We start from the raw sequence: 27,037 nt of genomic DNA, 5'->3' as shown, positions 1-27,037 counted from the left end.
TGGATGTGTCCTTCGATCTTGGATGTAATAAAGGACGCACAGAGAACGGGCCCCTGAACCACAAAGAGTTAACAATAACGTCTAAAAGAACAGTTTGTGTAAATTATGCAAAGAGACGCTCACTGAGACGGCTGGCACTAGGCCCACATCAAACTTTTACCTGCATTTAGAAAGAAACCATTAAAAAAGGTAAGCTAGGCGTAAGTGACGCTAGCAAAGCTAGCTACCTAACATTTGCAATGTGCCTCTGTAAAAAAACTATTTGGAAATCTTTTCCCCCATTACACAGAGATTTAGCTAGTATTAGTTATGTAACATACTGTATGTTTCATGGCGTTTAGTTTCAGTTGCTTGCCAGATTTTGTTCGTGATAACGAGCCAGGCCTCATAAAGCGATGTAGCTAATTAAGAGTATAAAGTTATGTTACATCAACATTAACTCATGTCAGCCTCTCCCGACTTATAAATGTTAAAGGTCCTTGACATGAAAATGTCACTTTAGGAGGTTATTTAGCATTAATATGAGTTCCGCTAGCCTGCCTTTGGTCCCCCAGTGGCTAGAAAATTTGATAGGTGTAAACCAAGCCTTGGGTATTTTTCTCCGCCTTTTGAGAAAATGAAAGCTCAAACGCTGAAAATGTTTCTCTTATGTCGTCATAAGAGGAAAGGTTACCTCCCCTTTCTCTGCTTTGCCTGCCCAGAGAATTTGGCCCACAAATAAGAAAATTAGCTATGACCGTGCAAGCGCAATATTGTTTTTTCCTCAAGATGGCTTGCAAACGACCAAAGCATGGCAGTTAGCCCTGCCTCTCTCCTCCTCATAGCATTTAAAACAACAGACACAGAAATGGCACGTCCTAAGGAAAACTCATTGTGGGACTTGCTGAATTTCAAGAAAGAGACTTCATATACAGTATTAGGGGACCATTAGGCTTATTTATAATACAGGTGGATGAAATCAAGCATTCTGATTGGTTGAGAGGAAGTTCCGGGGTGTGCATTATTGAGCGATAAAGTACTGTACGCCTTTTTACATTTACCTTAAAGGGGAGCGTTCCATATTGGTGCGCACTCAAAATAACTAAAAGGTTGCCGAAGAAAAAGACTGTCTACAAGTACTGGTGTTCAGCAGTTTATTGGTTAGCAAGCTAGACTAGCAACATTCGGTTAATTTGAGCAATAATATTGCACTGTCCCGTGCTATCAGTGCTAAGTAGCTGGTCTAGCTACTGAAACGTTGAACGGAAGCCACTTATTTAATTTTAGCTTCGTAGCCACGCAATTACACGACCTGGTCTTGGCTTCTTAAAACAACATTTTCCACGGATGCATAATTAATGGAGATATCCAAATCAACATAAGCAAACCTTAACAACAGTCTAATGTTAGTCTATCGAGTCCCAAGTCACTTGTAACTAGTTTACAGCATATGTAGCTAGCTAGCATATACCCAGTGCCTACGAAACATGTATGATTGATTTAGAATGTTTAGGCCTAATGTTTAAATTAAATATTTTGATAGTGTCCCACTGTCGTTAGTTTAAAGGCAACTTTTATAAAATGAGCATTGAGAATCAATGAGATGGTGCAAGATCTAGCTAGGCTAACAAACGTGAAGTTCACAATGCTGTTTGTCCGTTGCATAGCAACAACCACACATACAGGACTATTTTCTCTCGGCTATTGAAATGCGATACACAATGTTTGTCGGCTATAACTATTTTGTGCTGAAAGGCAGCTTACTATTTATTTGCTATTTATAATTTCGTTGGTAACCGTATTATGAAAGCAATAAGGTACTCGAGGCAGTACTTTATCGTCAATAATGTACAGGTTCCAGGTTGTTGTCAGGCCCGACGCGCAGCGGAGGTAAAAGCAACCAAAAACAGCATGCCATGGGACCTTTAAGTTAAATGTTGCAGTACACTTGGGCTCCTTCACTTGTGTTAGAGAGAAATGTGAAAGCAGAGACCGAGTACTAATGCGCCTTAAAGCAAAAGAAAAAAAACATAGGATGTTTTCCCTGGCCATAAGCACACAGCACTACTTTAAGAGTGTTAATTTTTTTGTTCAAATACAGTTACAGATCAAATAAAACTTTTTACCTAGGCAAACCCTACTGCTTGTGTATTTTGAGGGGTCTGGTCTTGACTCGGTCTTGCCCTGCCTTGGTCTTGACTCGGTCTTGCCATGCCTTGGTTTTGGTCTTGACTTGGGTCTCGCCCTGCCTTGGTCTTGTCTCAGTCGCGATACACTCGGTCTTGGTCATGACTTGGTCTCGGCCTTTAGGTGGTCTTGACTACAACACTGCTGTGCAGTAGGATAATTCTGAGTGTTTTGTAAAGAAATTAAATGATTATTTGCAATCGCACAAATGCTCCCAAATATATTTTGAGGTTGCACAGATATAATTTCGATAGCATATGTGACCAAAATGGTGGCAATTTCAATGATAAATACCATAAATCCTAACCTATATAATCTCATCAAAATATTAAATAACACATAAAATTAATTAATCTTACAACTGAGAATAACCTATGCTAGGCTAGGGATGGGTATCGAGAACCGGTTCTGTAAGGACCCGGTTCCAAATTTCTCAAAACCCGAATATCAACAAGGTCCAAGCTTATCGATACCGCTATCGAGACCAAGTAATATAATGTAACATTGACTTATGTCTCGAGAAATAAGTAATGTTATTTAAATCAAATCGCTGGTGCACAAACATACAACGTATAAACTAATAAAATGACTAAATTCAATTGAATGGCCTGCCAACCGCCTTTAAACTAAACAAAGAAGAATGTTATTGCCTCAAGCGCTACCTACTTAGTAGCGAGCTCGCTTTATTTATCATTTTGTTGCTAGCTACAATAGCAGAACGCACGAAACGGTCAAAGGCTTGGCTACATTTTATTAAAGATAAAGACGAAGCAAAGTGCGAAATATGTTCTAAAGTAATTTCTTGTAAAGTGGGAAACAACTGCGATGAAAAAGCACCTCAACGTTGTGCATCAGATAAAGATAAAAAGCAGTACTTATACTGTCTCCGAGTCGCAACGGTGCAAACTCCAGCTGCCTTTGCAGGACAATCCTCTGGTGAGCGCACCACAACTTCGTAGCGAGTCTCCGTCGTTGACAATAATAAGCCAATTCAGGGCTCAACAGTGCAACTATTTAGCATATGCCCCTTAAATTTGATGTGTGCGCGAACTGCAAAAATTATTTACGAGCACAGTGTGTGAGTATAGACAAGCCTCCCCCCCTCACTGTTGATCATTCAAAACATAGCCACCGCAAGCATGGCTCTGTGGGATGCTTAAAGATCGTGCTAAACAAAAACAGAGACAGAAGAAAATAGGGATAAGATAAGGAAGGTTTGGGTTTGGTTAGCTGGTCATTTAGCTGTATCAGGTGCATTTTGTTGAAACGTGTTCAACTTTTCATAAAGTCGATGAGCTTGACAATGTCACTTTGTCAACCAACCAATTACTCATAGTCTAGTTACTCATCCGGGTTGTGGACAGATTAAGATATAGCCAGAGTCAGGATCCATTGTGCCTATTTGCTCCTTTTAGCCAGTCTCCTCCTGAGAGCAACACGTTCCCCTTGTTCTATTTTACATCTGTTTTACTTAAGAAATAGAAAAGTATCGATAGTGGTATCGATAAAGACTCGAATCGTTAAGCAGTCTCAAAAATGGTATCGATATCGATAAAAATTAACGATACCCATCCCTATGCTAGGCTCAATCATTGATAATTTTGGGCCTGGCTATGGTAAATGTCATCATTCTTTTTTGTAAATACACAACAGTAATATTACTACACGTGCTGCTAAACTGCACCAAATATTACTAGCGACGGTTTATTTTTACAATATCAATAGTTATAACTTACTAGATGGCAAATTAGCCAACTGCACTGACCGCTCACAAGCATAGACTAGCTGGGACTAGATACAAGACAAAATCACTTGATATTTGGGGGCCAAGCAGTAAAGTTTCCTTACATGCTTACATTCCTTGCAAGACAAGTTAGTTGGAAATGCAGGTTGATAAGTTTCCAATTTAACTTGTCCCCCCCCCCACACACAAAATTAAGCTTGTTTACTTTAAAATCTAAATTGGCAGCAAAGCAACCAAACAGGAAGTTGGGCCATATCTCAGCAACGCTTTGAGAAATCAACACCAAACCATTATCTTAATATGGCACGGACATCGTGGGCACGGCCACTGCACTAGTATTAGTGAATGGCTCATCCCTGAAAATTAATTTATATAAGAGTGGGAATCCTGTCAATGGATGTGGCAGAAGGACACCAAATACAATATTTTATACTAACCGCTACCCATGGACCCCCCCCCCCTCTCTCTCAAACATACCATGTGCCCTAAACCTTGCAGCTTTTTATAATACATGTTTTGCTACATAATGGTAAAATGTTCATTGGTACTTATCTTGGGATTAAAGCTTCTGCTAAATTAACAAAATGTTAATGTTGTAATTGGGTGCCGAAAGCCACCTTAAGTGTTTGACTTTTTTGTTATTATTAGCTGGGCTTGGCTTTGGCTACACAACCTATTGTAAACATATACATATACACGTATATACACATATATATTTATCTAGATTTAAAAGCATACATTTGTTGCTGCTCATTTACAATTCAAAATACTAAGTGACGTGTGGAAATTGCTGTTACAACAACAATTTATTGTTAGCCTATTTATTAACAACATAAATGCATAGCTGTGAGAACATATTTTATCAGGGGGGTGCTGGGGGGTGGCTTAATGTTGCGGGAGGCAGGGATGGACTGGGAGTAAAAATGGCCAGACTAACATAATGACTTTCAAACAAAACTCGTCTAGTTTCTAGGTTTGAAAGCAGCAGTGAAAAATCTGTTATACTCGGGTATCAGTTGATGCTGTCTAGATAACTTTTTCGATTCTAGCGTCCGTGGGTAAGCGAACTTCTGATATAGTGGGCCGACTGCTTGCCTTTACGTGATTCGTCAAGACCCGAGGTATTCACGTAGTGCTAGTGCCTTATGGGTACAAATCTCTGACACTGACGCTTTCTGTCAGTGGTAGAGTACACACCGGTACGCAGTACTGGCACCTCTAGGCTACATTTTACTCTTTAGCATACAAGCACCTTTACTGTACGATTAAGAGTAAAATGTAGAGTTGATGTGTTTTAATTGAACCAATTAAATAACTGTTTTCAGATTTTTTTGGTGCAGTGTTTAATTGAGGGTGCGTTTATTACACAATGCAAGTTGTAGTTAACCAACCAACAGCTGCATGGTCATTCAGTAGACTGATGGCAATATCTGAATGTAATTTTCCACACCTACCGACTCATTCTCTACTTGAATGAAGGTGTTAAGAAATTAATACTCATGTTAGTTTGTTTAGCATATTTAAAATATCTGAATATCCTTATATTACTTGCATTTATGGATTTATAAATGGATGTTGACATTTTGTGGATTACTTGTGGTGCTCTTTGTTACCCTCATATTAGGTGTCAGGAGAAAAGCTGTTGGAGGCATCTGCCATCCAGTTTTGTGCCAGGAAGGTGTCTGCTGTATCAGGAGATGCCAGGAAGGCTCTAGACATCTGCAGGTAACATTTAGTTTAATACTTTTTTGTGTGTGCTTTTACCATAGTCACATGAAGAAATGCATACTAAACTCAAATGAACTAACCTCTTTTCAATCCTGTCCAAAAAAATACAAAATACGCAGGTACAAAAAGGTAATACCCAAAGTAAATTGAAAGCTGTTCTTGAACCATTTGGAGTATATGATTGTGGTCTCTTTTGAAAGGTAACACTCTTAAGTTATTTCCCCTGCTAAGTCCTACTGGTTTTGAGTAATGGAAGCTTGAACACAAGGACATTTCAAATTTGTATTTTCGCCAGAATTTTGTTTTGTAAACACATGCTGGAAGACAAAATTGGACTACAGCATGAAGCCTTACCTAATTCAAGTCAAAAGTCAAATATAATACCATAATATATTCATATTTGACACGTTTTCCTAAGAGTACATCCAGGCGTTTTCTTTTGGAGACTGCAAAAGGACCCTTGGTAACAAAGGTCAAATACTTACGATAAAAAGGTATTACTTTTCATAATTGTTGTTTTAATGAAAGGTGGTACGTAGAACTATCATATTATAGCTAAATCCCCCAGTATTGTTGCGACACAACTGAAGCATGAACACATTGGAGTGCTTTATCTGATTCACCAGGATTGACGCAGAAAAAAAACTCTGCTTCTGTCAGTCATTTTGCGCCTGGATTTTTACTTTGAAAGTTCTAAAGTTACCCCTAATGTTGCCAAAAAACAATTATCAACTGCGCATGTCGGAGGCAAAAGACGAACTTCTCCTGGGTATATAGCCTAACGGTGCATTCACACTGCAGCGTTTTTTAACGCTCTGCACCGCTTGCTTTCCCACAGTGCTCCACGCTCGGGGGCGTGTTAGAAAAGTTAATACTGAGTTGTAGTTCTCTAAGGTCACTGTTGTAGTTTGTGTAAAACGGTGTCATGGACAAGTGTGCAGACTTAGGTTCATGTGCTTACAATATCGATCATTATTGATATAAATATAGGTGCTCCTGTCTCGACCAAAATACAGCTTTTACACTGCATGATGCAAGGAATCAGATACGCTGACTAGATGTTGCATGATCGTGTCAACTAGGCTACAGGCTACAGTACTGTACAGCACTTCAAACATTTTTCAGGTAACATTTGCTAGGTTATGGCCACTACACATTTACTGTATGGCTAGCGAGTGACTGCCAACCAGCATTTCAACGTTGAATGTCAATCGTGTGCCGGGTAAACTAGACTACTGTAGCTAGACTAGTACAGTATGCAGCTAGCACAAAAGAAAGTTAGAGCTAGGTTACGTACTAGGGATGGGCATAATTAATTGACGATCGATTATCGATTCTTAAGAATTGTCGATTACATTATTTGTTATCTATAAAACGAATGCGTGTTCCGTTGCATAGCGTGAGTCTTGAAGGAATGCAATGGATTTCGCTATGTGGCAGGAGTTAAACATTTTACCAAACAAAGCCAGTGTTTGGAAAAAAACGCCACAAGCTTACTAAGTTACCGGCAAGTTTCCATTTATTTCAAAAGTAAACATGACGAGGTCACGGCGAAGTGTAGCGTGAGACCATTTTGACATTTTCATATTTAAATACAACTCCTCCACGAATCAAATGATGTACCACTTGAAGAACGTACATCCGACCCGGTTAGTGGTGGTGCATCCTGCTCTCGGTGTTAGCACGGATGAGCTGCGATGCACAACGAGCAGAGAAAATTACCCAACGGATCTGCCAGTCCATCGAGATGGATATGCTACCCTTAAGTATTGTTGAGGGCGAAGGTTTTTATGAAGCTTTGTTAATTAGCCGGTTGTGTTTGAGCACCGTCTTCTAACAGTCGGCTCCGCTTCTAGGAGTTACAGAAATAGTTGTTCTTCTAGTAATACAGTTCTCAATGCAGAAACACGTGTTTTTTCTATTTTCACTGCATTTTAATATAGCCTATAAATAGTGAATTTTAATATAAAAATGTTATTTTTTCTCCCGACGATCGATTAAGACAAGACGCCCTGCTCGCCTTCCCACAATGCCCTATGCGAGCGTCAACGCCTGGTTTCGTTGAAAATGAATTGGAAGCCGATGCCCCGCTCTGCCCGCCCCGCTACAGTGTGAACGCACCGTAAGCCTACACTTGAGTGTCGGATCTCTGGCCACTGGATGGCAGGGCTTAACATGAACTTTTTGAGGCACTTGTACATTTACGTTTCACTTGTCCATGCACAAAAGTCACTTGTCCCCCAGACCTTTAAATAGCCTGACCGAGTGAAATGGGCAATACTAGCCTGGCTAACGGAGGTTGCTTTCTCAGGCAAATGACAAATGAAATAGCCAGCATTTCTTTAACAGAGCCTATCTTCAGCAGGCTCGTATCTATAAAAGGGAGTCCTCCCTGATGTTTTTTGGTGTAGAATGAGGTGAAATACAACATTGTGAACACCAGCATGCCAGTGAGCGACTGGAGTCTGACTCTGTAATGTCAAAACAGTGTAACGGCAGGTTTACTCAGATTGCAAGTTTTACACAAATCACAAAAATAATTGGACCAGCTGGCTAAAAACAGAATTCCCATATCTCTTGAAAGTTGCCTTGCTCGACTTTTTTGGTGTCCAATGTTTTGGTGTAAAATTGACCGAACTGTAAAATTATGAACTTTGTGATATGACGCGAACAAGACGAGTCATGGCTGAACTCATAGTCTAAGGCTATGCGGTCTACCGGGCGACATTCTCATTCAAATGTCAAGACTTCAGTGACCCAAATCAAAATGCTAATGTGACAGATCAATGGGGTATCGCTTTCTCTCCTAAAGGCTGTCATTCTTGACCTTTTTGGTCTTTGGTTCACGGGCCCGACCTCAGACTTGGATCGCTAAAAGTTTAAAGAAAAAGGTTATTCAGGAACATTCTCTTGTTTGGACAACCTTAAGTTTTGTTACGTGTTTGTGCACATACACTATATTGGACTGTACTAGTAGCCAGTGCCTATCATGCAGTATTATTTTAGGCTACTCATTTTTTTTACGCACTAGGATTTACTCCTAGAAGCACACCTAGGAAAGTAGTTTCATTCATTAATTTATGATTATCATTGTATTACATATTTGGTACTGTATTATTTGGGAACTATGATTTGTTTCTAAAAGGCTGCAATTGTTAAAAACAAGAGCCATCAAAGAAATGTTGTACAATAACACTCATTTAAGAATGTTCATATGATTTGTATACATCCCAAATAAATTAAAGCATAACTATCGTAAAACCGTGATTATTCCTCAGACTATAATCGAACCATAAAAATCTATAATTGTTGCCTACCTAATGCACACCCATTAGATTGTTGTTTTCATCTCGGGTGATTTTACGTAAATCTTTCAAATAAGGGCGATCATGTCAGCCGTGTAAAAATACTTCCAAATTTGCAGTGTTGGGTCAGCAGAAATTTCAAGAGGGTACGATGGAACATTTGTAGCTAAACCCATCATGCATCAAATCCCCTCGCAGACTAAATTAAATCCACACACACGTGGACAAAATTGTTGTTACCCTCCTGTTAAAGAAAGAAAAAACTATAATGGTCACTGAAATAACTTGAAACTGTCAAGTATTTATACATAAAAATGTACTGAAAATTAACAAATGAAAATCAGACATTGCTTTTGAATTGGGGTTCAACAGAATCATTAAATAAACAAACTAATGAAACTGGCCGGTTCAAAAATGATGGTACCCCTAGAAATGATAAAGGGATACCATCTAAAATATTTGACCATAGGGACATGTTAAACTAAGGTGTGTCCTTTAATTTGCATCACAGGTGTCTTCAAACTTGTAATTAGTCAGTCTGCCTATTTAAAGGGTGAAAAGTAGTCACCGTGGTGTTTGATATCATGGTGTTTACCACACTGAACATGTACCACAGAAAGCTATGGAGAGAGTTGCCGCAGGAGATTAAAAAGAAAATGATAGACAAGCATGTTAAAGGTAAAGGCTATAAGACCGTCTCCAAGCAGCTTGATGTTCCTGTGACTACAGTTGCCACATATTATTCAGAAGTTTAAGGTCCACGGAACTGTAGTAAACCTCCCTGGCCGTGGCCGCAAGAGGAACATTTATGACAAAATGAAGAGACTGATAATACGAATGGTAATCAAAGAGCCCAGACCAACCAAAGAAATTAGAGGTGAAAGTGGACTTCCTGGAAGATGACCGAGGAGGACTCCCCTGTTGAAAGCAAATCATAAAAAAGTGAGACTGGAATTTGCCAAAATGCATTTTGACAAGCCACAAAGCTTCTGGCAGAATGTCTTTTGGACAGATGAGACAAAACTGGAGCTTTTTGGCAAGTCACATCAGCTCTATGTTCACAGATGCACAAATGAAGCATACAAAGAAAAGAACACTGTACCTACAGTGTCTTGAATCTCTTGAATCTGTGCAGGGTATGATGAACTCTCAAGACTATCAAGGCATTATGTAGAGAAATGTGCTGCCCAGTGTCATAACGATTGGTCTCAGTCGCAGGTCATGGGTCTTCCAACAGGATAATGACCCAAAACACAGCTAAAACACACAAGAATGGCTAAGAACAAAACATTGGACTATTCTGAAGTGGCCTTCAATGAGCTCTGATCTGAATCCTATTGAACATCTGTGAAAGGAGCTGAAACATGCAGTCTGGAGAAGGCACCCTTCAAACCTGAGACAGCTGGAGCAGTTTGCTCACAAGGAATGGCTCAAAATACCTGTCGACAGGTGCAGAAGTTTCAGTGAGAGTTACAGAAATCGCTTGATGGCAGTGATTGCCTCAAAAGGTTGTGAAACAAAATATTACAGTAAGGGTACCATCATTTTTGACCAGGCCAGTTTCATTAGTTTCTTTTTTTCAAATTCTGTTAACCCATGATTCAAAAGCAATGTCTGATTTTAATTTGTTAATTTTCAATACATATTTATTTATTATTACTTTTGTCAGTTTCAAGTTATTTCAGTGACCATTGTGAGTTTTTCCTTTCTTTATCGGGAGGGTACCAACAGTTATGTCCACGAGTGTATGTTGCTAACTTTTCCCCGGCATAATATCAGCAATACTGTATCATTCTTAAATGATTTATTAGCCAATTTGTACTTAATTGCCAAATAGCATGACACCATATTCCTGTTACAGGAGAGCTGTTGAAATGGTGGAATCTAATGACAGAAAGGAAATGTCCAGCTCCACAGCAGGAACTAAAGGTAAGCAATTATAGCTTCAGTCATGTTCGTATAGGAGGTGTTTTTCTTACTGTCAAAAGTTAGAACTGCGTGATCCTCTAACTCAGTGGAACTCATTCTTTTTTGCGTCAGTGCCCCCCTATCCATTTATCCAGGTCCATAACCGCCCCCCATCATTTCAAATGAAGGATAACTGTCTTGCCTCAATACTATTGTTGATTATTATTCTGTGTTCATATAAATAAAACATTTGTCGTTGAATGCCAAATAGTTGGAATATCATCATTTTCAGAGGATGCAGGAAATCCACGTGAATGTAAAATATATTTGTGTGAAACTGATGCAACAATTTGGAAATGTATTTACAAACAATCTTGTTATTGAGCACAAAAAGCAACCAATTCCTTGAATGCGTGTTTCTACTATTCAATTGTCTGGCACGCTGAACGCTGAGGTTGAAATGCGACAGGTACTGCTCAGGACCCAAGGATATGCAGTGAAGTTGTTTGTTTTAAAGTATATTTTAGGTGATTATGTAAGGTGCAGCCTTTGAACGGGCACAGTGTTTTAGCATTTATTTGCGAAGTTTGATGAAATGATTGATTTCCATTAGCCTGACGCTCCTTTAGGCTGTGAGTATGGGGTGAATTTCAACCAAACTAAATGCCTACCCAAAAATGCCTCTTCGCTCAATTGGATACACCTACAACCAATCAGCAACGTAGTATGTTTGTTGAAAACAAATTCAACCTGAGCGCTCTTTGGTGACGTGGTTGATTACGTTACTGTTGATCATGTGTCCGTCATCGCATAAAGCCCGCCCAGAGCAATCCCAGACCCAACTTCCCAACCCAATTTTGGTTTAAATTTAAAAATTAAGGAAAATGAGGAAGAGTTACTAAGTGGAGTAGATAATGACATGGCACTCGACTAACTTGCAGGCTGAAATAAAGTGAATATTGATTAATTAATTTAGCTATATTAAGCTACAATACAGTATTGAAATGTAATCACTATTGAACTCAGCCAGTTTCTCTTCCATTCCTTAAGTTGGCCTTTCATATTGTGTCAAGAACTGACCCGGTTATTCAATGAATTGTTAGGCTATTTGATTAGAAGTAGAATGTACTTTTTTTTCCATCTGTTAACTAGAGAAATAGGGAAATGTGCAAGAGAAGTTTTTTTTCCAATTGTTTAGTTACATTTCCTGAGACTATCCTCATTCTCAACAATTGTGAAATAATTGCAGGCCCCCCCTGGCTCCTTTCAACAGGGTTCCAGCGGGGTGTTAAAAACTCTAAGTCTTAAATTTGGAACTTTAAATTTAAGGCCTTAAAATGTCTTAAAAACGTCCCATATTTTCATTTCATTAAATTTCAGTTAGTCAGGTCTTAAAGGTTTTACCCTTGTTAATTTCCAGAAACGCAGGCTGTAGAAAGTTATTACAAGGTAGCAAAAAAGTATTGAGTCGTAGCCTACAAAGCGAGTCTTTGCTACAAACAATACCAGAAGAACGCTGCCCACCAAACGTTGGTTCAGTGTGTTGAAGTTCTTTCTGGAGGATAGCCTATTGGTGTTGGTACGTACGCGGTGATAAAACTACAAATCCTGTGATAACTGTAATACCTGCCCGCGAAATACGTCTGCGCTTCCTCCGTTTGTTGAAATTCGGCTACGTGTGGAAAATGGGAAAGTTTACTTTTAACGAGACATGAGTTGCGTTTGACATGCACCGACTTCATGCAGCGCCACAGCCGGCTGCAGACGACACCGGCGCTGCATGAAGTCGAACGCATCTATGGCTAGATCACAGCAATTTCTGCTGTTGGTTACAAGCAGTACCCAGCTCCAGGTAAGAGGCTCGCTGCTAACTTTGCCCTCTTTTCGTGACCATGTTGCGATAAAGCGAATGCAATACCGCCCCTGCTGCCCCAATTCTCCTTCACTCATTCCCTACCCGAAGTACGCACGCCATCAGTTTCCTGAGATTTAAAGGTGCTGATCCTCATCCCATCCGCTTCACACTCGACTGCAAAATGATCCAGTGAGTGCTGAAGGTCACGGGCCGATGATGACAGGAAGACCACAGCATCCGCAAAAAGCAACAATGAAATCCCCACCCCCCCGAACCGCAACCCTGTTTCACTCCCCCCTCACCCTGTACTACCACAGCACCTCCCACAGCATCTCCCAAGGGACCCAGTCATTCGCCTTTTCCAGAACCACAACACGCACGTAGACCGGATGGATCCATCTGACCCCTCTGTTCAAGCCAGTGTTCTATAATTGGCCGAACCCTCCTCTCCAGCACCTTAGTGTTAACTTTACCAGGGAGGCTGAGAACTGCAATACCCCTGTAGTTGGCACACACTTTCTGGTCCCCCTTTTTTTAAATGTGCCTTAGGCGCTATCCCAGTCTTTCATGCGATGTTGGAAGAGGCGTGTCATCCACGACACCCCCTCCACATCCAAAGCTTTCAGCATTTCTGGTTGGATCTCATCAATCCCCGGGCCTTTACCACAGTGGAGTTGTTTGACTACCTCAGTGACCTCTCCCAGGGAAATCTAATCTGATCCCCCATTAGCCTCGGGCTCTGCCTCCATCCTAGAGGACATGGTGGGATTTAGAAGCTCTTCAAAGTGTTCCTTCCACCGCCCAACAACCTCCTCAGTTGAGGTCAACAGTGCCCCATCTTTGCTGTACACAGCTTGGATGGTTCCCTGCTTCCCCCTCCTGAGGTGGCGGACAGTTGGCGGACAGTTTTCCAGAAGCACCTTGGTGCAGACCAAAAGTCCTTCTCCGAACTTCTCCCAAACCCGCTGCTTTCCCTGTCTCACAGCAGAAGCTAAGCCCGTTGGGCCTGTCGGTTCCTTGTAGCTGCTTCCGGGACAACATATCCCGGAAGGCCTCTTCAGTCGGACGGCTTCCCTGACCATCAGTGAACACTGTTCGAGGGTTACCGCCCCTTGAGGCACCTAAGACCTTGAGGCCGTAGTTCTCCACGGAGGCTTCGGCAATCGAGGCTTTGAACATTGCCCACTCTAGTTCAATGCCCCAACCTCCGCAGGGATGCCTGAGAAAAACTCTGCCGGAGGTATAAGTTGAAGATCTCGCGGACAGGGGCCTCCTCCAAATGTTTCCCAGTTCACCCGCACTTCTTGCTTGGGCTTACCAGGATTGTCCAGAATCTTCCCCGACCCAACTCGCCAACAGATGGTGATCATTTCCATTTATTCATTAAGCAGACGCTTTTATCCAAAGCGACTTCCAAGAGAGAGCTTTACAAAGTGCATAGGTCACTGATAATAACAACAAGATAGCCGCAAAGACATTGCGGAATTCCTCATCCTTCAGGAAATTAGCATCGGGTCCAGCAAACCATTCCTAAGTACCGAACAAGTGCATCTTGAGCCTTTTCTTGAAGGTGGGGAGCTGATTCCACCATTGGGGGGCCAGACAGGAGAAGAGCTTGTGTTGGGTCTTGAGCGGTGGAACCAACAGACGGTTGTCTAAAGAAGTGGGGGTGTAAGGCTGCAGGAGAAACTTGATATAGTCGGGTGCAGTCCCGTTCACTGCTTGGAAGGTCAGTACCAGGGTCTTGAATCTGATGCGGGCCGTGATGGGTAGCCAGTGGAGGGAGATGAGGAGGGGGGGGTAACATGGAAGCGTCTAGGTCGATTTGTAGTCCAGGCCGGGCCGCTGCCTTCTGAATCTTCTGAAGAGGGCGGGTTGCGAATGCTGGGAGACCGGCGAGCAGCATGTTGCAGTAGTCCAACTTGGAGAGGACAAGTGCTTTGACTAGCAGCTGGGTGGAGTGCTCAGACGGGTATCTCCTCATCTTCCGTATGTTGTAAAGGGTGAATCTACACAACCGGGAGACTGCAGCAATGTGGGCTGTGAGGAAGAGCTCGTCATCCGTGGTAACCCCAAGGTTCCTGGCAGAGGATGAAGGGGTCACCGTCGCAGATCCCAGGGTGATTGAGAGATCGTGGGAGAAGGAGGGTTTGGCTGGGATGATGAGAAGTTCTGTTTTGGCGAGGTTCAGCTGGAGGTGGTGCTTGGTCATCCAGGCGTAGATGTCTGTAAGGTAGGGGTGGGCGGTATACCGGTATTAATGCAAATACCAGTATTGCGTTGTGCCATGATATCGTTTTTTCCATATCATGAATATCACAATATATTAATAAATGTATGAGTGAAGTGTCTTTGTTTGGTATAAATTATCAAGAGATACTGCCTAGTGGGCTAGTTCAAATTTGTATCTTTTACTAAAAAACATGCAGCATGGACGCTGCACGCATTGTGCCAGCCAATGAAAGTCAACAAACAAGTTTGCGCAAATCCGGAGAAAGCAAACATTCATATTAGTAAATTGCTTTTGTTGGTGTAAGCAAGTGTTAATGATGTCTGAAAATAGCGCCAGTGGGGTTGATTTGCTGGACAAAGAAGAATTGGTAAAACATTTTTTGCCTCTGTCGTTTGGAAATGATTTGGTTTCAAGTTATCCGACATCAACCAACAAAACAGTAGCCTACTTTAAGTTGTGTCGTCGAATTGTGCCAGCCAAAGGTGGAAACACTAGCAAACTCTTTCACCACCTGAATGCCACGCATGTGTGCAAAAATGAATCTACCAGAATGCATTTGACAAATCCGATGCCAGGTTGGTTAGAATTGTGAAATGTATGCTTATTGTAGGCCACAGAATCGAGTATACAGCCATGTAATAATTGTTTATAACAAGAGCTAACTCACAAATATTTACTTTTTTTTGCAATCCCATTAACTTAAGCTACTGTTGAACGCGAAGGCTACTGAGGAGTCGATCTTCCGTGGCAATTAAACGCTGCAAAATTTGGAAAATTCAACTTGTGACAGTGACACACCGGAGTTACCCAATCTAAATCCGTCCGAGACATTTTAGGCCATACCGCCCAGCCCTACTGTGAGGGAGGCCTCAATCCTAGCTTAGATCCCCGGATCGGTCAGGGGGAACGACAGGTACAGCTGCGTGTTGTCAGCATAGCAGTGGTAGGAGAAGCCATGGGAGGTGATGATTGGTCCAAGTGAGGTGGTGTACAGAGAGAAGAGGAGGGGTCCAAGGATGGAGCCCTGTGGGACAGCAGTGGAGAACTGGCGAGCAACAGTTTGCCTCCCCAGGAGACCTGGTAGGATCTTCCCGACAGGTAGGATGAGATCCACTGGAGTGCAGTGCCAGTGATGCCCATCTCAGAAAGTCTGGAGAGCAGGATCTGGTGGTTAACCGTATCAAATGCTGCAGAAAGGTCCAGCAGAATGATGACGGATGACCTGGAAGGAGGGCAGTCTCTGGAGTGGCCAGTCTTGAAGCCCGATTGGTTGGGGTCAAGCAGGTGTTCTGAGAAAGTTTAACAGTTGGTTAGATACAGCACATTCAATTGTTTTTTAAAAGAAAGGTAACAGTGATACCGGTCTGTAGTTCTGGAGAACGGCAGGGTTAAGGGAGGTTTTTTTTGTGTAGAGGGGTAACTCTGGCCTGTTTGAAGGCAGAGGGGAAGGTGCCGGAGGTAAGAGAGGAGTTTAGGACATGGAGAAGAAAAGTTATGATGGAGGGGGAGATGGTTTGAAAGAGAGGGGAGGGGACAGGATCAAGGGGACAGGAGGTGGGGCGATGAGAGAGAATGAGGTCAGAGATCTCTGCCTCGGACAGGGGAGAGAAAGAGTTGACATTAAGTTGGGTCAGTCATGGAGGGCAGGAAAGGTGGGTTTAGGGAACCGGCTGCTAATGGCCGGGTTTCCCAGATTCGTTCATTTGAAGCTCTTGGCGAATCTGGGAAACCCGGCCAATGTCGGTGACTTTTTCTCAAAGAAGGAGGAGAAGTCGTCTGCTGTCAGGGTGGAGGGGGGGTGGGGGAGGTGGGTTAAGAAGGCTGGAAAAGGTAGAGAAAAGTTTGATTGGGTTTGAAGCAGAGTAAAACATTTTAAGAAAGTAGTGGGTTTTAGCACCAGTTGTGAGCAGAGAAGGATTTAAGGAGGGAGTGATACTTATCAAGGTCCAGACCGTCTTTGGACTTGCACCATCTCCTCTCAGCTGGGTGGACCGTTCTTCACGAATAACATCCGTAAGCCACGGGCAGGAGGGAGAAGATTGTGCAGGCCTGGTTGAAAGGGGACAGAAAGAGAGTCAAGTGATGCAGTTAAAGTGGTTAACGGTGTCGGTGGCCGTGTTACTGGGGTGGGACAAGAACTCGTCAAAGGGAGGGAGGGAGGCTGTTACTATAGAGGAGAAATGGGAGGGGGAGGTTGTGCCGGAAAGTTACGAGGGGAGGTAGGAGGAGTCGGAGGGAGTGAGACAAAGAATTGGATAAAGTAGTGATCAGAAATGTGCAGTGAGGTTACAAAGTTTAAGTCAGTGACACAGTTGCGTGTCAGGATGAGGTCTAGCTGTTTGCCTGCCTTGTGGGTCGCCAGTGTGCTCAGCAGCGTCAGGTCGAAGGAGGTCAGGAGAGACAAGAAGTCGACAGCCTGCGTTCCTTGGAGGTGGATGTTGAAGTCCCCAAGGATTATCAGTGGGGTCCCTTCATCTGGGAGAATGCTGTGGAGCATGTCCAGCTCCTCCACAAAGTCTGCTAGCGGTGCTTGTGGGTGATAAAGAACAATTAAGCATGCTTTGATAGGATTAGTTAGCATCACATACTCTTATCTCCCAAATAAACCTATCCGTACGTTTATTTGTTTTACCCGAAAAATCCACCCGGTACGTTCTTATTTTGGACGGTATGTTTATTTTGGGGGGGAAAATCGAGACATAAATGCATGGAATTTTCAAAAAATGTCTTGGAAGGGAAGATAAATTTGAACTCTTTGATGTGAAAACGTTAGTTACCTTAGCTAGCTAGCTACTGGCAAGGAACTTTCATTAGCTAACGACGTTAGCTACCAACTGAAGGTTGTCAGTGCAAGCTATTAAATGTTAGCCAGAGCCTCATTATGGCTCTGATGTTAGCTCAAGCTACTGTACACTCCTATAACAGTTCCCATTCAGCACACCAGCATGACAATCACAACCTATAGACAACGAGCCTCTCATCGTCAAATAAAAATCCCAGGTTATTTACTTTTTATATTTGCAAACTTGCTGTTAGATACTTTGAAGGTGTAACTAGTACTGGTGCAAGTTCAGGAATATATGCCGCACAAGACACGGAATATGAGGTGCTGCGAGATGTTATTATAAATCACAGCACCTGCAATTGTCAGTGCAAGGGCATGAAGAGAAGCCTGGGATGCAAACGCCGGGATGAAGTCTGCCTTGTTCACAGCAGACTGGCAGTTCCAGAGCTGTAAAGAAAGAGGGAGGACGTGTGGAGAAGATCTGGATGGGTAGTGAAGGTTAGAAGTTGAGCGTATATACTTTACGTCATATCTACGTCTACGGGTAGTGTAATGAACAGGAATTCTAAGGAAACGCATGCTAGCTATGAATATGTTCTTGTTAGAATAGAATATAAATAGGGTGATGCTTATCCGAAGAGGTGATCCGGCCCCATCGACCTTCCTCGGTGGACTCCTGATCATTTGACAGCTCAGCCCCACTCTTCACCTGAGTGTCCCAAAAAACAATACCATTCACGCAAAAATATCTAACACTTAATGTTCACTACGCGTCAAAACAGTCAGTTGCTACAACGTCACCAAATGTATAGAACCATCTGATCCTTGCGTAAACCCTGGCACTCATAGGCCTGTCACAATAATTAGTTTATTGATTTGTGCAATATATGGACATTACCTATGTAATTTTTGCAGACCTCAATATACGTGCATGTTTGTTTATTATCAAACTATAATTCTAGGAATCTCTGTTTCTGTGTGTTCAAGTAATTTTTTGTGGCTCTATTGCCCAGAACCCAAGGACGTGCGGTGACATTGTTTGGATTAGTTAAATATATCTAATTATCTTATGTATGAAGTTGAAATGCATTTTGCATTCATGAAAATTCTTCTAGTGTTAATCTTTAACTAGCTGATAACACCAAAGGAATTAGGCCATCTGTTACCCCACAATGTATAGTTGAAACCACAGTATACACATATTCTCCATGTTACATAGTTGACCTTTTATTTATTTCATACTACTTGTTGAACATTTATTTAAGTGGTTTTGAGACCACAATTTATCTGCAATTGTTATAATACAATGGGTTTGAACATTCACATACTGTTTTACATAACGTTTTTACATTTGACATGGAAATACCTGTTAGTGTCCTTTTTCTTTACAATGAATGTCATGTAAAAAAAAAAAGACTGCTTTATTTTATTTTTTAGGGTTTTGGATGAATACCCCATACCTGATGGCTCTGAGATTACTGATTTCATATCAGATGTGTAGTAGCCACATGAATGAGTTAAATCCATGAATTAGTTATATCCAGTGCTTTGTCCTTAAGTGGCTCACCAGTATTTCAGCCACTCTCCCTAACTACTGGATCCCTAACTCTCGAGCCCTAAATTGTGTAGCCCATTTGTGGAATAAAGGCATCTGCAGTTGAATAGAATTGTACTAAAGAATGCTGAGACATAATGATGAAATACGACTCAGGAACTGAATGAGCTGAATGGGGAAAAAGTGAAACTAAAAATGTATATTGTTGTTAATAAAAGCAATTATAAACTACATTTTACAAAAGCTTAAGAGTTAAAACAAAATTGGCATTTGGAGTAACGAAAACCAATATTGTGGTTGAATAGCGTTGACATAATCGTTACTTCGTATTATAAAAAAGCAGATTCAACTTACGAAAAACCTTTGGAAAACTAGGATCTTGACTTGGATAAAGGTTGGGGTTAAGTCACCCTAACCCAGTAAGATTATATCACCTCCATCCTGAAATCTCTTCACTGGCTCAGTGTCTCATTTAGAATTGAATATAAGGTCTCCCTCCTCAACCACCAGTTCCTACACGGACATGCCCCCCTTAACTTACTGGAATTCCTCACCCCCCAGACCTCACACACCCTCCAGTCTGCAACCCCAAACACCCTTAAAGCCCCCAGAACCAAACTCTGCAGCATGGGTGATGGGGCATTTTGGTCTGCTGCTCCGAGGCTGTGGACCACCTTAGGACCCCTCACACCGCAGATGTTTTTAAATGAAACCTAAAGACGTATATATTAAAAAAGAAGCTTTTGACTAAATGTATCTTAGGTTTTGCTTTTAACTATTTATTGACCTTGATCTTTTTAAATTGTAATTCTACATATTTTGTTTTGATTATTTTAAATTTGCATTGTTATATGCTCTGTAGCACTTTGAGATTGCTTTAATGTAAAGTGCAATACAAATTAAATGTATTATACATTTTTCATGTAATAACACATTCAGAATTATCACCATATGTAAAATAGATACATTTACCCGCACGCAATTATGCCAGAAGAGTTGATTCCTGTTGGAGGTTTTTCATGCATTTTGAATTTAGGTGGGGACAGGTACTCTGAATGGCAGTCAATTTGAATAAGCTTTGGACATTTTCCATGTCTACATTTAACTCCCCTCTCTCCTCCCCTCAATTTATTCTCCTCAGTGTCTTGTGCTGGCGTGCCTCAGGTGGCACGTGTGCTGTCAGAGGTTTATGGGGACCGCATGACCACCTCTGTGAATGGTGACGGGGAGAGCATCCCCTTGCAGCAGAAATTGCTTGTGTGTTGCTTTCTACTGCTCACATGCAATGGCAAGACCAAGGAAATGCCACTGGGCAAGGTAAGGGACATTAATGTGTAATGGGGCTGATGACACAAGGCACATCAGCCACAGGGGATCTTAAGTTGCAGGCTTGAGGAGAGAACAAGGCATTAGTTGAGTTAGTGAGTTTAATACAGGAAAACAACTAAACTGTCCCTTCTTTTAATCTTTAGCTTCATGAGGTGTACAGTCGCCTTTGTGACCAGAGACAGGTCGCAAGTGTGGGTCAGGGCGAATGCCTCTCCCTGTGCAGTCTACTTGAGAGCCGAGGTATCTTTGGTCTTAAGAAGGCAAAGGAGGCTCGTCTCACCAAGGTAACAATAACTGAACTTGTAATTGTCAACTTTTCTTACAAATGTACCAGACACTTTTGTTTAGTATGTGTATTTTGTAGGGGTGAAACAATATATTGTGGCACAATCCGGGCTATACAGTGCGCCCATTACTCACATACGCAAGTAAAAATCTGTGTGCAAGCATAGGAAAGTATTTGCGTGCATTTAAACCATAGACTTAGTGTGTTTTAACCTATTGCAGCTGTCTGTCACATGAAAAGAGATCATGGAACCTGAAAATGCTCAAACCATTATTTGCAACAGGAAACGTTTATTCAAAAGATTTCAACTACTAATAATCGTGACTCCGATAAACCTCATAGGCTGCGTCCTGCGATAGCCTAGGTTACTGCATCTGTCCTGCGCTGTAACAGCCTGGCTAGCGATGTAGCTAGCTAACCTTCACACTCAGGCCCTCATATATGTACATTTGCAAACATAACGTTATCAACGCCATGGCCAACCCGCAGACACCACGCGGTGTGATACCAAACCTGCAGTTCATTGGGTAATCAGAGCCTTTCTCTGTCTGTCCACTATACCGTAAATTGCACAATTGAATGGCCCTCTTTCTATCATGGATCAGCCACCAAAGTCAAAACAGCGAAAACAAAGATTTAGCACTTTATGCATCCCCTCCCATCTCTTTACAGGCAGTCTGTGCTTTTACCTTAATGTGGCATGTTTGTACATACCTCGCCATGCTTTTACGTGCACGTTACGAAACAAATACGCCTGAAGTGGGCGCGAAAGCGTAAGTAGATGAGGCCCTTGGTGTGAACAATAGAACTAAGCAAACCAACGTCCAACACTATACATACCAAAATAAACACAAGTTCAACAATAGAAACTTAAACAATACTTCCGTCAACAAAATGAACCCCCCAACTTCTGTTCTACCGCAAGCCATGCTGAAAACCAAGAGCGCAGTTGCGACCCGACATGAACACCGGTGCAAATACAAAATAAAAACTACATTTACCATTAATGAGTAGTTTGAACTAGTGCTGTCAGTTTAACGCGTTATTAACGGCGTTAACGCAAACCCAAATTAACGGCGTCAATTATTTTATCGCGCGATTAACGCTCTTTTTGGCCTAGCAAACTTTGTTGTTTTTTTCACATGCTGTTGCAACAACTACCGACGTTAGAAAAACTACAACACCACACCGGATCTAGCTAGACCGGAAACAAAACAACAGGCACGCCAAACACTCATTTGGCTTGCGAGCTGGCTAAAGAGTAGTAGCAGAGCCCGTTTACGGATATTAGACATTCTCTGGTAGTAGGCTAACGTTACGTTTTGAGTGGATGACGAGCGCGAGATGCCGAAATGGATGCCAATAAGATTCTGAATGGAAAGTTTGCTTTTAAAAAGTTGCCAAATGGTTCTATTGACAAGACCAGTGATCTGTGTGTTTTGTCGTTGTAAACTGAGCTATCATCGCAGCACGTCCAGTCTGAAATACCACTTGATGGCCAAGCACACAGTTGATGCGAATTCTCTGCCCCCTCGTCAAAGCCAGGCGATTGCAATGTTGTTTTCAATAAAAAAAATATTTGCACAAAGCAATCCAAACCACTTTTCTATGTTGATAAGAGCATTAAAATTTGAAAAAAGATTGGGACAAAAAGAGATCAGGGACATTTAGAATAGATAAAAATGTGCGATTAATTGTGATTAATCGCGAGTTAACTACACATTAATGCGATTAATCGCGATTAAATATTTTAATCGTTTGACAGCACTCGTTTGAACCCATCCACGACAGAGGACCTCATTCGGATCAGTACAGATGCCCTTAATGCCTCTAAATGTGTTGGAAAAATATCAAGACTCCCATGCTACAAAGCTTGGCCAAGCCAGTCAGTTTGAAACGATGTTGCCATGAATACAAAAAAGTAATAAATCTATATGTAATGAATAAATAAGTAACCAATCCTGTTTTTCACTTAGGGACACATGTGCTCCAGCAAAAAAAGTTTATGTAGAGCCCTGACAGTATACAAGATGCAAACATTTTACAATATGCATCGTAGAGTTATAGCATTATTTTTACAATATGATGTCCGGTTAATCCTATTGGTTGAGCTACCAGCATGCAACCTATTCTGCACCTACATCATGCATGCATTCACAGAAATTACTTGATTTGAGTTAACTAAGTCGTATGTACAACAAAGTTATTCAGTGTTTCCAAATGTTCTCCCGCCCTCCGAAAAGTATGGCAATATATATAATTAGGCTATATATTCAAAAGCGAGAAAGCTGTTTTCATACGTGTAGGCAATTCAGTTCAAACGTGTAGGCAATTCGGTTCAAAAGTTTGATTCATTTGCAAATAAAGTTTGCGCAATGTTGCTGCCAGGTATCTCACACTGCCTTCACTATCACTTCCATTGAAAATTAATGGGAGGCAATATTTTGTCTACTGCTCCCCCCTAAAAAAAAAAATCCTAGGGGTAATCTGTTAATTGAATTTCAGTTTCATTTAACATTTTGAACCCAGTATTGTGATGCATATTTGAATCATAAGCTGAGTGTCGTTACACCCCTAGAATTTTGAAAAGTGGTATCTGTTAATGGCAGCCAAGCCGTGTTTCCATCCAAAGTTAATTTAAGTAAACTTGAAATTAAATGTTTCCATCTAGTTTGCTTGGCTTAACATGCAATTCCAGCTGTGCTAAGCCCAAAGTAAAGAGTATTTAAACAATGACAGACAGGCAGTGTTTAATTCTTAAAGAAAGGGGAATTTTACATGCCATAGTGAGTGTGTTAGCAGTGTATTTCACACAAGATTCATTTCAGAATCAGAAAAGGATTTATTCGCCATTAAAGTTTGCACAGACAAGGAATTTACTTTGGCAGGAAGGTGCATACAATAAACATAAAGGAACCTAACATTAAAATATGTGGACTATCTATACTAAGGGTACATAAACTAGCAGTACTAAGTGGAATTAGAATTAAATAAAATGTATGATAAAATACAATAAGTGTGCATAAGTGTTACAATATGAAAATACAAATATTACAAAAAATACAAATGTACAAGATAGAATTGTGTAATGCAATGTGTTTTAGGCAGGAAGTTATTTAGAGTCAGTGTGGACCCTTGGCCTTGTTGAAGAGGCCAACAGCGGAAGGGGAAAAACTGTTTTTGTGGCGTGAAGTATTGGTCCTGATGGACCGCAGCTTTCTGCCGGAAGGGAGTGACTGAAACAGGGAATGTCCAGGGTGGGAGGAGTCGGCCACAATCTTCCTCGCTCGCCTCAGGGTCCTCGTGGTGTGCAGGTCCTCGAGGGAAGGCAGATTGTAGCCAGTCACCTCAGCAGTGCGGATGATACGCTGCAGCCTGCTCTTGTCCTTGGCAGTGGCAGCAGCGTACCAGACGTTGATGGAGGAGGTGAGGATAGACTCAATGATGGCTGAGTAGAAGTGCACCATCATTGTGTTTGGCAGGTTGAATTTCTTCAGCTGCCGAAGGAAATACATCCTCTGTTGTGCTTTCTTGATGAGGGAGCCGATGTTCAGTTCCCACTTGAGGTCCTGGGAGAGGGTAGTGCCCAGGAACCATAAGGACTCCACAGTGCTGACTGGGGAGTCACTCAGGGTGATGGGGGTGAGTGGGGCTGTGTTCTTCCTGAAGTCCACAACCATCTCCACTGTCTTAAGAGCATTGAGCTCTAAGTTGTTCTGGCTGCACCAGGTCACCAGGTTGGCCGCTACCCACCTATAATCAGACTCGTCTTCACCAGAGATTAGCCCAATAAGGGTGGTGTCTTGAGGTGCAGCTGTTGGTGTACAGGGAGGAGAGCAGAGCAGAAAGGACGCAGCCCTGAGGTGATCCGGTGCTGATGGACCGGGATTCCGAGATTTGTGTTCCCAGCTTAACGCACTGCTTCCTGTCAGACAGAAAGTCTGTGATCAGGCATGTTCAACTGGGAGAGCTTGTCCTAAAGCAGGGCGGGGATGATGGTATTGAAGGCAGAGCTGAAGTCCACAAACAGGATCCTGGCGTAGGATGCTGGGGAGTCCAGGTGCTGTAGAGTGAAATGGAGGGCCATGTTAACTGCGTCGTCCACAGACCTGTTGGCTCTGTAGGCAAACTGCAGGGGGTCCAGTAGAGGGTCTGTCATGGATTTAAGGTGTGCCAGCTCCAGGCGCTCGAAATACTTCATTAACACAGAGGTCATGGCAACGGGTCTGTAGTTATTATGTCCAGTTGGCCTGGGCTTTTTGGGCACAGGGATGATGGTGGAGGACTTGAGACTGGCTGGCACATGGCATGTCTCCAGGGAGGTTTTAAAGATGTAGGTCAACACCAGAGACAGCTGGTCAGCACAGTTCTTGAGGGTGGCAGGGGAGACAGCGTCTGGCCCAGCTGCTTTGCATGGGTTCTGCCTCTTGAAAAGTCTGTTAACTTCACTCTCCTGAATATGGAGAGTGTCGTCACTGAGTTGGTGGGGAGCGGGGGGAGGAAAGGGATAGTACAGGGCAGTCCAATTGTCTTTCAAAACGACAGTAGAACTCGTTCAGGTCATTGGTCAGACGAGAGTCATTTGCACTTTGCAATGGCAAAACAAGTTCACATTTTCATACTTTAAGATGACAATTTTATGAACTCACATTTCTTATCAAAGAGTGTAATGTACAGACACAACAAAGAACCTTTTTAGAAGGTTAGATGCCAACAGCAGCAACTTCAGTCTTAAATGTTTGGTATTTCATCAAGTTAAAAACAGACCAAGGATATCTTCCCCAAGATGAGCATCTCATGATATTGTCTATGCGTAAACCTTTCTTTGAGATTCTGTGAATGGCCAGTCCATTTTATTTATTGGTTGGAGGGTTAAGGACCATACTGCTTGGGTGCATGCTCAGACCAGACAAAATAAATTCAATATTTGGGCAACCATAACATCTAGCAATATAGAGTTTACTTCCCTCAAGTGTGTGGTACGTGTGTAAACCCATTGCTCCTAATTTGCAGATCTCTTTGAAGATTGAAGAGCGTGATGTGGAGAATGCTCTGAAAGATCGTGCCCTACTTGGCAGCATGTTGGCAGCTGGCCTCCCTTGACCTCGCCCTGTGTCGTCTGCGGACATAACTAGATATTAACACGTTTTTATGGTTTTGTTTTAGACTGGGTTGGTTGGGCAGTGTAACTATACAACACCACAACGAACCAACACAAACTTTATTCCATTCTTTGTTTTAATTGTGTACATCATTCAAATGACCATTGATGTGTTTGCTTTTTAAAAACCTCTTGGTATGAGGCTGTTATCTTGTCCTTATTAATTGTGGCGAATCTGTTGATAATACTTAAGATAAGCTAATACCTTGAGCTACCTTTTTTCTTCATTGATTTCATGAAATAAAAGTGTGAATACTGAATTACTTGTTTCGTTTATCCTTTATCACTTAATGTTGAATCAATCACCAAATATTTAGAAGATGTGGTACTTTCCTGCAATTTTAAATGTATAAGACTTCCATGTAAGCTTTCAAAATTTCAGAAGCAAGCTGTTGAATTATGGAAACTGTTCTTTAAACATAATTTTTCTCATAATTTGGAATAATCAATATATGTTCAGCTTGCAAATCAGTTTTCTTCTCAGATTTTTATGAGGGCATTGTTTTTATTCCAGATTGACTTATCAATAGTGGAGACCTGTATTCCTATAATAAATTTGTTGAAATATATGGAATAGATGCAGCAAAAAAAAACTACATCAATCTTACAAATAATTTTTCTTCAAACTTAATGTGCTTGGTGAAAACATACTTAATATACTGCAATGCAATTTTTAACGTTACTCAACTGTTTTTATAAAAGGGGTTAGTATTTTGTATGTAAAATGTGTAGCCGGTGTGTGGTGAAACTCACTCCTCAAGTATGTAACAGGCCACCCGCGTCAATGAATTGATATCTTCTCGTTGGCGTAGTTGGTACTGGTGGCGCTTGGGAAGTCAGAAGTGATAAGTTCGACTCCTGGTCGGCGCGGAGAGTGCCTCTGACAGAACTTTCAAGACCACGTCTGTTACAAATGCACAAGTACATATTTGAGAATTGCTACTACTCAAATATTAAAGCTCTTGGAAGATGGTTAGCATTT

General features: G+C 41.7%; 1 protein-coding gene across 3 annotated transcripts in view; it reads left to right on the top strand.

Moving 5' to 3' along the window:
* Positions 1-26,315, top strand: part of cdc6 (cell division cycle 6 homolog (S. cerevisiae)) — a 51,054-nt gene extending 24,739 nt beyond the window's left edge. For 2 of the 3 annotated variants that reach the window (XM_084685348.1, XM_084685349.1), the window contains exons 8-12: positions 5,535-5,635; positions 10,805-10,872; positions 20,421-20,596; positions 20,752-20,892; positions 25,908-26,315. In XM_084685348.1, coding sequence (XP_084541474.1) covers positions 5,535-5,635; positions 10,805-10,872; positions 20,421-20,596; positions 20,752-20,892; positions 25,908-25,997 — 576 coding nt within the window. In that variant the 3' untranslated portion in view covers positions 25,998-26,315. Of the gene's footprint in view, positions 1-5,534; positions 5,636-10,804; positions 10,873-10,983; positions 11,120-20,420; positions 20,597-20,751; positions 20,893-25,907 lie in introns of those variants that run through there. The other variant, XM_084685350.1, reaches the window with a different exon arrangement.
* Positions 26,316-27,037: the final 722 nt, after the last annotated feature.

The sequence above is a fragment of the Hypomesus nipponensis genome, chromosome 21 (assembly GCF_054491055.1).
Source record: "Hypomesus nipponensis isolate SF chromosome 21, ASM5449105v1, whole genome shotgun sequence".
In the NCBI taxonomy this organism is placed as follows: domain Eukaryota; kingdom Metazoa; phylum Chordata; class Actinopteri; order Osmeriformes; family Osmeridae; genus Hypomesus; species Hypomesus nipponensis.
This window is presented reverse-complemented; position numbering and strand designations above follow the sequence as displayed.